Source organism: Solanum lycopersicum, chromosome 10 (assembly GCF_036512215.1).
Source record: "Solanum lycopersicum chromosome 10, SLM_r2.1".
Taxonomy (NCBI): Eukaryota; Viridiplantae; Streptophyta; class Magnoliopsida; order Solanales; family Solanaceae; genus Solanum; species Solanum lycopersicum.
Genome location: NC_090809.1, coordinates 61,366,188 through 61,381,507, shown reverse-complemented (window position 1 = coordinate 61,381,507; position 15,320 = coordinate 61,366,188). Strand labels below are relative to the sequence as shown.

General features: G+C 26.2%; 1 protein-coding gene across 1 annotated transcript; it reads left to right on the top strand.

The window, feature by feature from the left end:
* Positions 1 to 9,623: 9,623 nt before the first annotated feature.
* On the top strand, positions 9,624 to 10,802 carry LOC101251527 (calmodulin-binding protein 25). Its single transcript, XM_004249284.5, has one exon. The coding sequence runs from the start codon at positions 9,934 to 9,936 to the stop codon at positions 10,615 to 10,617; it is 684 nt and encodes a 227-aa protein (XP_004249332.1). The 5' UTR covers positions 9,624 to 9,933; the 3' UTR covers positions 10,618 to 10,802.
* The last annotated feature ends 4,518 nt before the right edge of the window (positions 10,803 to 15,320 follow it).

Below are 15,320 nucleotides of genomic sequence, written 5' to 3'. Positions count from 1 at the left end.
CTTTACTTTTCGAGAGCTAAATTACGTGAATTATAACTAATATTAAATTTATGTAATTTAGTATACTTCCAAAGATTAATCAAACTTGATTCTTAAAAATAACGTGACAACTATTTTGAGACGTACAAAAATGGTTAGAATCTATGTTTTGTGTTCTCACTAAATCATGTAATCATATCATCATTTATATTATAATATAATATAAAGTTTCACCGATCCCTAAGCAAATAAAAGTTAAAAGAAAAAGCAAAAGAGAATCTAATTGGATATAAAGATGTTTTAGAGGGCAATTATTTTAATTTTGCACGCTTAAACTTTAAAAGGTACAATTACAACTATTTAATGATATAAAGAAATTATAAATTTTTTATATATATAAAAATTAACACTTTATTTGAACTTACACAACTTTTTAAATAAAATAACGATAAAATTAAACTCGTAAACTTTAAATTTCGATTTAACTCGACTTTTTATGCTTTAAAATTTAGGGGAATAAAAATTTAAAAGTGAGGCTTACATTTTTCTTGGGACATTTCTTTTAACACTTTATGCTTTTCTTGAAACAAAAGGATACCTTGAGCAATTATATTTTATCCTCTTTTTTTCTTTTGAAAGTGATATATAATAATAGAAAATAATTATTATAGAAAAGAAAGAAGAAAATAAAGTATTTGTATAATTTACTTTATCTCATTATATGATACTGTTTGAATTTTAAAAATTAAATAATATAATTTTAATCATAAATTCAAACATGAAATTTTTACGATTTAAGACAGAATACTTATATTTTAATAGAAACAAAATAATGAAATATGATGATGATGATTTTTGTGTTTTTATGTTCTCATTGAATCATTTTAGAAAGATTCATGTAATAATTGTTGTATGATAAAAAATTATTATTATATATTTCACAGATCCCAATGCAAAAAAAGAAAAAGTAAAAGAGGTTTATTTTTTTAATTGATAACATTTGATTCGACTTTAAAAAATTTATCTAATTATTCTTTAAAAAATTAGCTTATTTTTTTTTTTACGTAAAATGGAACGGTAGGAGTATTAATTTTGCATGCTTAACTATTAAAGGCCAAATAAAGAAAAGAAAAGTTACTATTACATCAATATATTAAAATTGAGTTTATTTGTATTACGAGAAATCTTAATAGTTTGACTTGCATTTTGTTGATTGATTATTTGAATCTTTTTTTTGATCGAGAGAATTTTATTTTTTTATTTTTTTCTACATACCTTGATTTTATTTTATTATTTAATATAATATCAAATCAGGAATTTGGATGTCGAAATATTTATAAAATTACCAATCGAAATTATTTGCTTTTTGAAACATTAGTACAATTAACTCAATTACAATTAACTCAATTGCCTTGTGCAAATCATGAATATTAAATTACTAACAATATAAAATAAGAAATATATAAAAGGTCTTTATATATATATATATATACATATATATATATATATATATATATATATATATATATATTAGTAATTATTTTTTTCTCCAACATTAATTTATGTTTGAAGAAGACCAATGTAAGCCACAACACAAATTGATTTTGACTTTAAATTGTTCACAAATGAATATGAGGCATAAAATTTCCATTAAAAATGTAGCATATTAATTTGACTCATTCACTTAGACTATAGTTTATTAATTATTTTTTTGTTTGAATTTACTTGAGAAAATGCAAGGATGGTGACAAGATGACTTATAAAAGTTTTGGTCATTTAATAAACTATAGAATAGAGTTTCTAAATATATTTTTTCGATTAAAATAAAATATAGAGATAAAGATTGTCATTTTCATTTGGTCACCATAATTTTCCAATAAAATATCTCAATACGTATATTATATATCAGTTTGATTGATTTTTTCATGTTTAATTTTAATTTTGATGTGTTGGAAAATTGTTATTTAGACGAATCTATTCATGAGGGATGTTAATTAGTTTATTAATTTATTTTTAAAATCTTACTTATATGTTAGTAACTTATTTTGATATTTGTATTTAATTTATACCTATAATAAAATTATTGTTTTTATAGGTAGATCACCTCTAGATATGTTGTGTTTGAAGTAAATTCAAAACAACAAATGTCAAATAAAATGTTAAAATTATATACTATGAGTGAAGTTTATGTATATTTGTGTCAAATTGATTAAAATTAATTTCTTAACAAATTCTTATGATAATTTGCATATTATTATTATTATTATTATTATTATTATTATTCCATAAACATGTCACCATCTAGTCTCTAACCCCACAAAACAAAAGAAAAATAAATGCATCTTCAAACTTTTTTGACAAGTCACTAGGAAGTTTCCTAGAAAGATAGAATTATCTTCTCATTTTTTTCATTATTTATTCCTTTAAAAAACATAGTCTTTCGTCTTAATTTATATGACATAGTTTAAATTTTTTTAAAAATTAACTTTTTTTTAATTTTAAACGTATATTCAAATATACGATCTTTAAGTTTTCTAGAATAATAGTATACATATTTAAAACACTAAGTCACAAAAACTTCAACGAAAACACATAAATCACAATAATTTTTTTTTAATTATCAAAATTTAAACGGTATCATATAAATTTCTCGTTACGAAAAACTTAACAAGAAAATATAGTGGACCAAGAAAAAGTTGGTATGGGGCTGGTTTGCATTAAAGGAAACTTTGAGGGCCCACTTTAGTTTCTTTGAAAGGGTTATTATATTGGCCCCTACTATTGATTTAAGAAAAAAAAAATAGTTTGATATTTTTTAATTGGTGACAATATTTTTTTTTTTATATATATATATATATAGCCTAATTTCATGCTTTAATCCTTTTCAACTAAAATTTGAAAATACATGTTATTTTCATCATTTAAGTTTTAAGTTCATTGACTTTTTCAAAAATATTTAATTCTCGATAGCAAATTGAATATGATAATTGAAAAAATGTCAAACAATGGTTGATAACTCTGTTATATTTTTTTGTATCCTTTGTATATCAACTAAAATTATGATAGAATATATCTGGCCACACAAAGCGTATATAAGTTATCTAGTTGTACGATAAGTCTAGTGGACGGACGTGAAAAACGAGATCGATATGATTCAAATATGTGAAAAGAAGGAGTACAAATATCTTAACGAGGAGTTGAGAGCCAGTGGAACAGTTTAAAGAGAATAAGAGGTGATTAAAGATAGGATATGACACATTTCGCTCATCGGTAACATGATTCTTAGAAGGAAATATATCGAGGTCAAGAAATATGATAAACGTTTTGTAAGTGGTCGACCATTTCTTTTCTTTTACGAGGGTAGAGTAGTGTTCTAGTTCGGAGCACCCCTCTGTTTTCATATTATTATTATTTTAACATTATTTTATTCTTCATTTCTATTGTTGTTATTACTTCTTTTACTTTAATTATCTTTACCGTCAGTACTTTTTCTTCTCTTCAATTTTCATCATTTCTTTATAAATACATATATTATTATTCAATCAAATATCTATCGATATTAACCTCTCTACTCGTAATAAGGACAATATTGTCATTATTTATTTTTCTTAGATAGAGGAGACAGCTAGATTGAATTTGAAATTGGACAATTTAAAATAATATTTGGCGGTCTTCATGTAGAGTTTACTTATTTTATTTTTTTTATTCATTTTTCGCAATTTTCAAGTCAATTAATGGCCCACTAATATTCTAATTTGTTGATTGAATTGTGTGATACATAATTTACTCTCATTACGCATTAGATTTCTCTTTGTTTTTTAGTTCCTTTAAATATAAAAACTATATATTGTATTTTGAATCGATTTGACAAGATATTTAGTGATAACGACATATTACTAAATAATTTTCGAAGTTTTAAAATATTAAAATCCTATACCTATTAGTCTTTAGATAATAATCTAATGTAAATTTAATTGAATTTATAGTTATAAATCATATTTGTTAAACTATGAGTTGTATAAGATAAAACCTCGTCTTATGATGGCTTAGTTAAGTAATTAACGATTAATATTCACTGATACTTAATATTTACACTATGTTTGGATCATTGTTACCTGTTGTATTGTATTGTATCGTTATTATACCTACAATGTTTGTTTTGATTGTTACTTAAAATGTATTGTATTGTATCGTTAAATTTCGTCGTTACGTAATAATGAAAACCCCTATTTTATGGAATAACCAATTTTGTGTGTTACCGTTGTTACTTAATTTTTTTTCCCAATTATATATTTACATAATATTTCAAAAAATATTATTTTACCCTTTATCTTAATTCTTTAAATCTAGTCAAACCTCTTACCCTAGAATAATTATGATTTTTTAGTAAATTTATAAATTACAATACAGTATGATACGATCAAACTAAATAATTAAAATGTTATTAAACAATAACAAACAATACAGTCTAGCCAAACATTATATCTACCATACAATACAGTATAGTACAATACAATACATTATGAAACAATGGGTGACAATGATCAAAACAAAGTGTTAAAGTCTTAATTAATTTATATTTATTATAGGGAAAATGATCAAAAATGTTCTTAAACTATGTGAAAAGAACAAAAATGTTCTTCGTTTATAGTTTGATTAAAAAATGCTCTTACCATCAATACTATGATTTAAAAAACGAAAGACCTTTTTATTCTTTTCACGTTATTTTTATTTTCGTTTATTTCATCTCGATAACCAAATAAACCCCCAAAGATTATTAAAAGAATTTGAATCTTAATTCTTTAGAATGACATTATGATTTATGAGCCAACTTCAATACATATAAAAATCGATCAGATAAATGAATTTCGAATATTATAAAGTAAAAAAATAACAAATAATATTTTTTACGTCATGTTTTATATTGATTACTTCTTTGCCTACCGTCATTGCTTGCGCCCTTAATTACTCAACCTTCTAGAAATGTTGTCTTTGTCTTTATTATTAATATTATTGATGATAATTATAATAATAATCATAAGTAATATTTAATATCTATATTGAAAATCGATTTATCTGAATTTAAATTAAATATTTTTATTCTAATAACATTATTTTCATATATGACTTAATCGAAAGGATAATATGTTTTCATTTTTGGACGACAGAAATATCAATACTCCAAAAGTATAATAACATTAATAAATATTTATATTTCATTTACGATAATTTTATGCCTATCAAATATGCTAATGTAAATTCATTAATAATATTGTTTAAAATTAAAAAAAAAATGTGGGGGACCCACATGGAAAAATAGAAAATGGCTAGATTATAAAATTTATCGCAAGGTTGCTATCTGTATAAATTGGGCCCACGAGGAATAGATAAGTGGGCCCAGCGGCCCACCAGGCCCACGTGAGAGCAAAGCTAGATTAGGTAGCATCTTAGACGACGTGTCCCCCTTTATTGACTACTTATCGTCTCGTAAAAACATCGCTAGTATATGCGCTAATTATTTAAATTTGATATCAAATAAATATATTTACGCATGGATATATTCGATACGTCAATGTCCTGTCAAAATCAACATCAAATTATACGTAAACGCACCAAATACATCAATATAGTTTATGTTGGATACATGGAAATTGATAGTAAATATATTTATTGAAATTAGTACGTTAATTTACGTATTTGATATCAGATATACAAATACAAAAAGTAAAGGAACGAAAGAGATAGATAGGTCTATATTCGCTGGATATAGTGTATCTAGAGGTAGATAAATATGGTAGAGATGTCTAATCGATCAAATAGAAATGTTTGTTTATGAAAAACTACTTAATTACACAAACATCTTTAACCTAATTGAAATTTACAATTTTCTCTCTCCTCATTTTACATTGTCTTCAAAATAAATATAATTAATTTTGATCAATTCGTTGAAATTCTTTATTTTGCATCAGTAAATTATAAGTATATATCTCCGTTCAATTTTTGAAAAAATTAATCTACAGTATGAATAATTTTAAAATTCAAATTCATCTCCATTATTGTTTTAATTAATATTGAACACTATGTCATATTATTCACATCCGAGCAAGTCTTGGACACACATTGATATTTGAATCTCACATTAATACATAATGAAGTAATTTGTCTTTTTATATTTAAAAATCTTATATTGGTATCGAATTATTATTTCATATTACACCTCGCATAATATGTAAATTCTTATATAACTTATAAAAATATTACTCAAAAATAATAAATAACAATCAATTATGTATAAATTAATCAGTAAATTCATTTTAGCAGTCAATCATGATTCTACAATTAAAACATTTTCGCTATTATTATGTACATATATGAACAACAATCCCTTCAAGACTTTCTTAAAGATCAATTCACATCATGTAAATTTGAATTAAACACGTAAAACTTTTCACTGACAATTAATCTCATTTTCCACATAATTTTTTTAATAAGTATCTTCATTTTCATTTTCATTTCTGATTTCAAACCCAACCTAATGAACTAGTAAATTGCCAATATTATTTAGATGCAAAGTGTATTTAATAGTTTTAGCTTGCAACTCAAATCGTTACACTGAATTATACCATTTTTCTTTATATACACTTTAATTAATAATAAATCATTCGATTCATTTTACCAGTCAAACACAATCCTATTGTCAAAGTATTTTCGTCATTTATTGTATACCTATTTGAACTACAATCTCTTTGAATTTTTTTAAATTGAATTCACACTACGCAGATTGACTAAACGCTTAAAATTTTTTTCTGATAATTAATTACATTTTTCACATATTTTTTTCTTTATATATAAATACAATAATACTAAGTAATTTTAATTCATCGGTTCAATTTGATCATTCAATTCGCTTTACAGATGAGACATAATTCTATGTCAAAGTATCTTTATTATTTATTGCGTATTTATCTGAACGACAATCACTTTGAAATTTCTTAAGATCGATTCACACTACACAAATTGCTAAACAGATAAAAATGTTCACTTACGATCAGTTACGTTTTCCACATAAATTTTACACTAATATCATCATTCTCATTTCTGATATCTCAACTGACCTAATGATCTAGTGAATATATTGGCAACATTATTTAGAGTTAAATGTATTTAAAGTGTTAACTTACAACTTAAATCTTTACGGTGAATCATTTTTCTTTATATATATTTTTAAAAATGCAATAATACTACACATTTTAATTCGTTAGTTAGCTCGGCCTGATCATTCAATTCGCTTTAGCAGTCAAGCATGAATCTACAGTTAAAATATCTTACAATTATTGCATTCATATCTAAACGACAACTATTTCGAGACTTTCTTAAGATCAATTCACACGTAAATTAACTAAACGCGTAAAATTAATCACATTTTTTACGTAACTTTGTTGCACTAATCATCATTCTAATTTTTCTTAGTATCTCACCCAACCTAATGATCTTGAGTCGCCAAAATTATTTAGATGCAAAATGTATTTAATAGAGATAGCTTGCAGAATCATTACACTAAATTATAACAATATAAAAAGAATTATATTTTAAAAAATATAATAATATTAACTCGGCTTGGTCATTCAATTTACTTCAACAGTCAAACATAAATTTACAGTTAAAACATCTTACAATTATTGCGTTCATACCCGAACGACAACTATTTCGAGACTTTCTTAAGATCAATTCACACGTAAATTGACTAAACGCGTAAAATTAATCACATTTTCCACATAATTTCCTTGCACTAATATCATCATTCTCATTTTTTTTATATCTCACCCAACCTAATGATCTTGAATTGCCAACATTAGTTAGATGCAAAATGTATTTAATAATGTTAACTTGCAACTCGAAACATTACACTAAATTATAATAATATTTTAAAAAACCATATTTTAAAAAAAAATATAATAATATTACACATTTTAAATGGAGCAATAAATAGAAAAAAAAGGTGCAAAACCTTAAACGGCATAGCAGCAAATATCTGAATGTTAAAGCCGATGTTGGGAGCCGCGTTTAACGCGTCGGCTTCTAAAGCCGATAACGCGCCTCCACCGTCTAAAATTACTCATAAAACCAATAAGTACTATTTTTTGGATTTTCTAAAAAAGCAAAAAGTTATTTTATTCATCCATGCGGTTTGCACTTTACCCCAAATATCATATTAACGACATATATAGTTTGAATTGATACGAAGTTTTATTTTTTATAATTGAATATTTATTTGATTATATATTATAGCATGTTATATGATTAAAATTATCATCAAAATATATTTTTAAACTTAAAATTATATCTTTAAAGTATCATTTTCAGTTGAAAAAATTCTTTCAGCATTTAAAAGTGAATAATTTTCATCCTTATACTTGAGTTTATCTGAAAATTAACACATGCACAAAAATGAAGTCATTCTGTTGTAATTATTATTCTTAGATACACCAAAATCTTACAACTTTTCGGTAATTGAATTTTAGCATTTTGCAAAATCTTTTAATTGGATAGTTTTTTTTCATATAATTTCATATTAATAGGGAAAATGCACAAGTACCCCCTCAACATATGTCCGATATCCCAGAGACACACTTATACTATATTAAGATCCTATTATCCCCTGAACTTATTTTCGGCCTACGTGGCACTAGCGTGAAAGAAAAAGTCTATCAGCGTTAGACCCACAAGATAGTGCCACGTAGGTCAAAAAGGGATAGAAAATTATTAATAAAATAAGTTCAGGGGGTAATAGGAGCTTTATATATATAAGTGTGTCTCCGAGTTTTCGGACATAGGTTGAGGGGGTGTACTTGTGCATTATCTCTTAAAAATATTATTAGTTGAATATGTTTTTTCTCAATTGAATATGCTAGAATTGACCTTTTTGGAGACTTTCGTTTCTAATAATATAGAATGATATTCAAATACAAGAAAAATCAATGTTTTGAACACTTCAATATCAAATTGGCCCAGAAATTTATCGATCTAAATACAGTTTGGCTATGAAAAAGAAATGATAATTAAGCTACAACTTCTTTCCGTTACTAATGAGAAGAAAAAAAACCATGTATCCTCACAACTTTCAAACATTTATTGTTCTAGTAAGTAATAGTGTCTAAGATGATTTATACTCTTTTTAGAAACTTCTCATAGCATGTAATGAAATGAAATTATGTAGAAAAACTTTTGTTAATAATCATGTAACCTACTCATATTTTTACGACATCTAATAAAATAATGAAAATTTTTCACTTTTAAATACTTAAAGGATATTTTCTGCTAGAGTGATACTTTTAAGTTTGAGGCATGATTTAAAAAATATTTTTGGCTAAAAACACTTTTAATTATGTATATTTTATATTTGTTCTCTTTCGAAAATTGTGTTTCTATCTTTCTAAGATAGTGATGAAGTTTACGTATATTTTATACCTCTCTAAATTATATTTATGAGATTTCACTGATTATGATATTGTTATATATTAGTATAAATTTTAAATAATTTCGTTTACTATAAACTGAGCGTTTTAGTATTAAATATAAAGCTATGTCATTTTTATCGCAATATTTATGTGATTATAAAAACTTCTAAATAAAACTTAAGCTCTCATTGGATCACACTCCAATAGTCAAAACAAAATGCTAAAGTAATTTTGTAGTATTTGAGTCATTACTGTCCGTACATATCTGCTGACGCGTGTCCCCAAAAAACGCGCTTCCTTCTTCCTTCTTCCCTATTTAATCTCCATTTTTCTTCACCATTATTTTCTCTCTAAACACCTCTTTCTTCTTCACTTTTTTTTTCATTCTAAAATCCTCAAAAACATCATCTGGGTCTTTCTAAAACATGCTGTAAACATCAATTTTGACCTAAAAAACAGTTAATTTGGTTAATTTTTGAGCTCTGGAGAAGCAAAAATGGCGTCTTCTGATAATTTCATGACAATGGAACAATGGGGTTTTCGTTCTGCGTTTAACGATTCATGGTTTACTGATATCTTCGCTAAAGAAACTGAAACTTTAACGAAAGTTCTGCAGAAATCGTATACCGGCGAAGGGAATGAGGATGTTATGCCTACTGGAGAAATGGGTTCCCCGTTTTTAACTGCGAGTGCATCTGGGCCGACGTTTTCCGGTGGGTCGGAGAACGATGCTGCTTCAACTGGAGCTTCCGGTTCGATGAAACGGCGGAGTGGTGGTGGTGGTGGAGTTAGCAAAAAAATCGTGAAGCGTAAGCCACGCGCTTCGAAGCGCGCGTCGACTACATACATAACGGCGGACGTTGATAGTTTCCGGCAGATGGTGCAGCAGGTGACCGGAGCTAGAATCTCCGGTAACGGGACCGGGAACGGACAGTTTTCGGTTTCTTCTATTTTGAAGCCGGAGCCGAGGAGACAGGTTGACCGGGTACAGCCGGTGAGCTGTTTGCCTACTTTGGACACGTCAGCTTTTCTACTGGACCCCACTTCATCGTTCATGCACCCACCACCGGCGGTGGCCGGGAGGGTCGCCGCCGTACATCAGCCGTCTGCGGTGGTGGTTGACGGTGGCTATGGTTTTGACTCTTTTTGTGACTTTCCTACCCTTGAATCAGGAATGTAATGCTAATGAAGTTAGTAGTATTATTAGGGACTTTGTTGTAATTTCACCTTTATAGTTTAGGGGAAGGGTAAAATGGGAAAATCAGATCTGTTTATAGTTTGATGTTTAGCTTGGGGGATACACAACGTTTTGATGTTGGAATTAATTATTCCCGTTATTATTAAATGTTTTTTTCCAAAAAAAAATTGGTTTAATTTTTGGTTAAAGAAAGTAGAATGTGAATTAATTGGTTAATTGTTTATGTAATTCTATGAAGTTTTCTTTTTTAGTTTTCAATTTTCTATTTTAGTTCCATTTTCATTTTCTTTGTTTGTGATTTCTCTTGGTTATAAGGTGTATTTGGAGTAGAGATTCAAAGTTGTGGATATATATTAAATTGTCCGAGCGTAATATAGTGGTGTTGGTTTTGATTCGACAAAGGTAGAATGTCTAGATCTAATGTAGTTGTGTTGGTTTTGAATCGACCAAAGATATAATATTTGATCGAAGGCCCTGTAAGCAGATGACAAGCGTTCGTTTTGACTTGTGAGCGGATTAATCTAAGAAGATAGAGACTAGTGTTGTGTTGTTTGTTGTAGTAATAGAGTTTTATTATGTATACTTGCTTTTGATCTTCTTTATCGCATGTATTTATTGTATTTTAGTTATTGCATTGTGTTGTTCTTGTGGCTCGTATTGTTCTCTTGATTAGCTCTTATGCTATTTTTACTATTTTTTTCTTTTTTATACCTATTTTGAATTATAATATATTTGAGTTGAGAATTTTCTGAAAATAGTCTTTCTGTCTCAACAAGGTAAAGCTAAAGTTTACGTAGAGTCAATCCTCTTAGAGTTAGGGTCATAATTAATTTTAAACTTGTGGTGTTCCTATTAGAAATTTTTTCGATTCAAGAAATAATTTCGATACTTTTCCCATTTGATATTAGGAGTTCCATTATTCAGATAATGGTAATGGTTTATTGTTGATTTTAGGGTTTGAATTTGCATACAAATCATTCATTAAAAGGGAAACTTACATAAATGTTCTATAATAAAAAAAATATTTATCATTTATATCAATAACATTTTTTTCATTTGAGTTAATTTATTTATAATACAAGTTTAATATATATTACAAAGAATAATTTATTATCCACATATAATACAAGTTTTAATGATGGATAATATATTTATCACACATTTTAATATACTTATAATACAATGTGACTATTTTTAACCAAACAAACACAAATATATTTCAAAAACAACTAATTCAAATATATTGCATAAATAATTCACTTTTAATACATATTACAGATTTATCACAATATTGATGATAATAAACAAAAAGTATCACTAAAATCTTATTTTTAAAATGTTTTAATTTATGTAATTTTTCCTTAAAAATATGTGAATTTTGTCCGAGGGAAAAGGAATGCATAAATTACAAATATAAATAAAAGAAAATGTATTTCTCTTAAATTAAAATTGTTTTCGGTCCATTTAGAGAGATCAAAGTTATAAATTGATATATATGATATCCGATTATTATAGTAGATAAGTATTTAAAAACCCTCGTGAATCTTTTGAAAATTCAAATTCTTTGAAAACAAATAGTAACAATTTAAATACAAAAAATAGTACACTAAAGTTGCCCCACTTGTATTAATTGTAAAAAAGAAAATACTAATTATCTGATCTATAAAATTATTTATTTATGCTTCATATGGAGAATAATATATATTTGAATATTTGCTACTATGCCTTGGCAGCTTGTATAGAGAATAATGTTATATTTATAATGCATATATATTTTATTTTATTTTCTTCTTGGAGAATTAAAAACAAGAACTATAGCAGCAAACGTTTACTCAAATTATGTTAGAAAAAAATTAAAATAATAATAATAATATGACTTAATTAGAATAGGTTGACTTTAGGTCTATGATAGATCATAATATATTATTTTAATGAGTTATCTAGTGTGATCTATATCCGTGTTATTCATTTAGTAGCCTTAATTATTTTAGAGTATCAAAGCTCAATGATATTTGATCATACTTACGATCAAAAGAAAGAAAATATTTATCTCTCCAGTCCTACTGAAGAAGTCGCTATGATATACATGATCCATGCATAATATCATAAAATCGATACAATTTTTTTAGGGAACTTCGGATGAGACATTATTTGACCTTCTTTCAGGAGTTGTAGGGCTTCTGGTCCTGATCGAATCAGAGATTCCGACAACCCGGGGAATCGGCAGAAAGAGAAGGGTCGGATACTGTAATCTGCCCAAAAATCCTGACTTTTTCAAAACCCTAGAAAGGGCAAAGACTAATTAATATCGTAGTTACATCGATTGAAATTCAAAAAGTTCTTACTACGAAGTTCGGAGCTTTGAGATTTCATATGATTTTACTTGCGAATTCACAGAACTCAATAATTTTAATCAAACTCATATTTACATTAAGGTTTACTTAATATATAACAAAAATAATTTTAACTATTATTTATTTTTAAATTACGTTTTATAGAATTCAGAATTTATAAGCTTAAAATATTCGTTAACTATTTGCAATTGGAATTAGAATATAATGTCTTTAGTGTTAGACTTGGTCATGGAGCTAACAACCAATTAGTCACATAAAATAAGAATTACCTTATTCTATAGTTTGAGACTTCTAAAGTGTTGAAATATATATATTTTATTATTTTTTATTCTTGATTTGGGAAGTATCTATATATTTTTATTCCTATATGTTATTGGAAAATTAAATAATGATTATTGAATATTAGTTATAGCTGAAAATGCTTACCCTAGTCAAAAGGTTACTGCATAGAGACAGGAATAATATTCTGACATGTTAAGTTTCTTGCATGCCAAGGTTGACTTTAACCATGGTTAAGATATTTTATCGTTTGTTAAAAATCTCAAATTTAAATTTATAAAAATAAAAGATATATTAGAATTACTGTGTTTAGAGATCGATGATTTTGTAATGCGTAAATATAAAATTAATCAGATCCTAATATGAGTATCGAATACTGATTAAGAAAAAAAAAGACTTAATGTGTAAGTTTCATGATATTTTTTTAGCATATTCTTTATCTAAGAAAAATTAATTGTTTATTAAATATTTGTAGATTGAAAATTGAAGTATATTGCCTTTACTGTTAGACTTGGTCATGTAGCTGACCTTACAAGTCTTTTGTGGAAAAAAAGAATTTGGTTCGTTTTATTTTATGTGATATTTTTTGATTTGGTATGGTAATGTTCAAGAAAAATAGACTTTTAAAATTTTTATAATCTGAAACAATCATTAGGTATTCGTGTGATTGAGATTCATTTCATTTAGGATAAAAAATATTTTTTAAAGTTAAATCGTTTTTCATTATAGTAATATAATTTTTTTTTTAAACGGATCAAAACAAAAACGCATCACATAAAACATAATAAAGAGATATATATATATATATATGGGGGTGACATAGGCATGAAGTAATATTGATATTTTCAAACTATAACGATTATTGAATCAATAAGTTATATCAGAATTAATTATATATTTATATGAGAAATAGTTACACAAAAATTAATTAGACAATAACTATCTTTAACACCCAACTAATCCCAACAATCAACATTTTTATATTGAAATTGATAGGTATTTAAAAGAAATTTTACCGTCCATTTTGATTGATGTATAAATATTGAATTTAATTGATGTTTTCAATAAAATCAAATAGTCAAATATAGGTTGCTGTACTTGATAGTACTGTCCTATATACTTCGAAAAATTGACCCATCCTTCTTTAAATTAATATTTTTATATATAAATAACACGTCAAATTTATTATTTTCTTAATCGATATATCTATATTATACAATAATTACATAGATATATACATAGTGTACAAGTACGATTCTAACTTTTTTTTGAAATTACAATAATGTATATGATCAAAATCTCAGACACAGACCTTCACTAAAATAAGGTAAGGTTTTATTACCCCTCACTAAAAAAAGTTCAAGAGGGTAACGAAATCTTAATTTAGTTAAGATGCGTTTCTGAAATTTCAATCATAATTTAGAGAGATATTTATATATTTTCCGAATATAAATACAATTTAAATATTTATCGCGTCGCGATTTTACGTGGTGGTATAGTTAGGAAAGAAAAATAGAAATAAATTTGGGCTGTTTGTTGACTTAGAAAGACTTTTAGGCCCACTTTTGGAGTTGTTTGTTAGAAGAGCAATGACGTGTCCTTTTTAGTCAATTTTCAATCGCTATCTAATTATTAAAATTGAATTATTATTGTTATTTTTGTAAATTTGAAGCATCATGTCATGCTTATTACAAGTTGATATAATAATTTGTGTTTTTTGAAAAAAATATATATATCATTTGTGTGATGGATAACTCTTTATAAAAATGGTCCTTCCTTCCATTTGATCTATTTATTCTGATTTCGAATTTTATACTTTATGACGTATCGTTTTATATATATTCATAAAAGTTCAATTTGTAAATTTCTTCTTTATTTTTTTTTTCTCGATTCTATGTCCACACATCACATGCCAAACTTTGCACGTAACTGGAAATTAATCGATTTGTTGATTTTGACCCATTCAAATTTAACAAGTTACCTCTCTATCATTTTCCAAAAACACTCTCTCCCCAGCTTATTTCGAAAACCAGGAAGGCTAAGCAGACCACA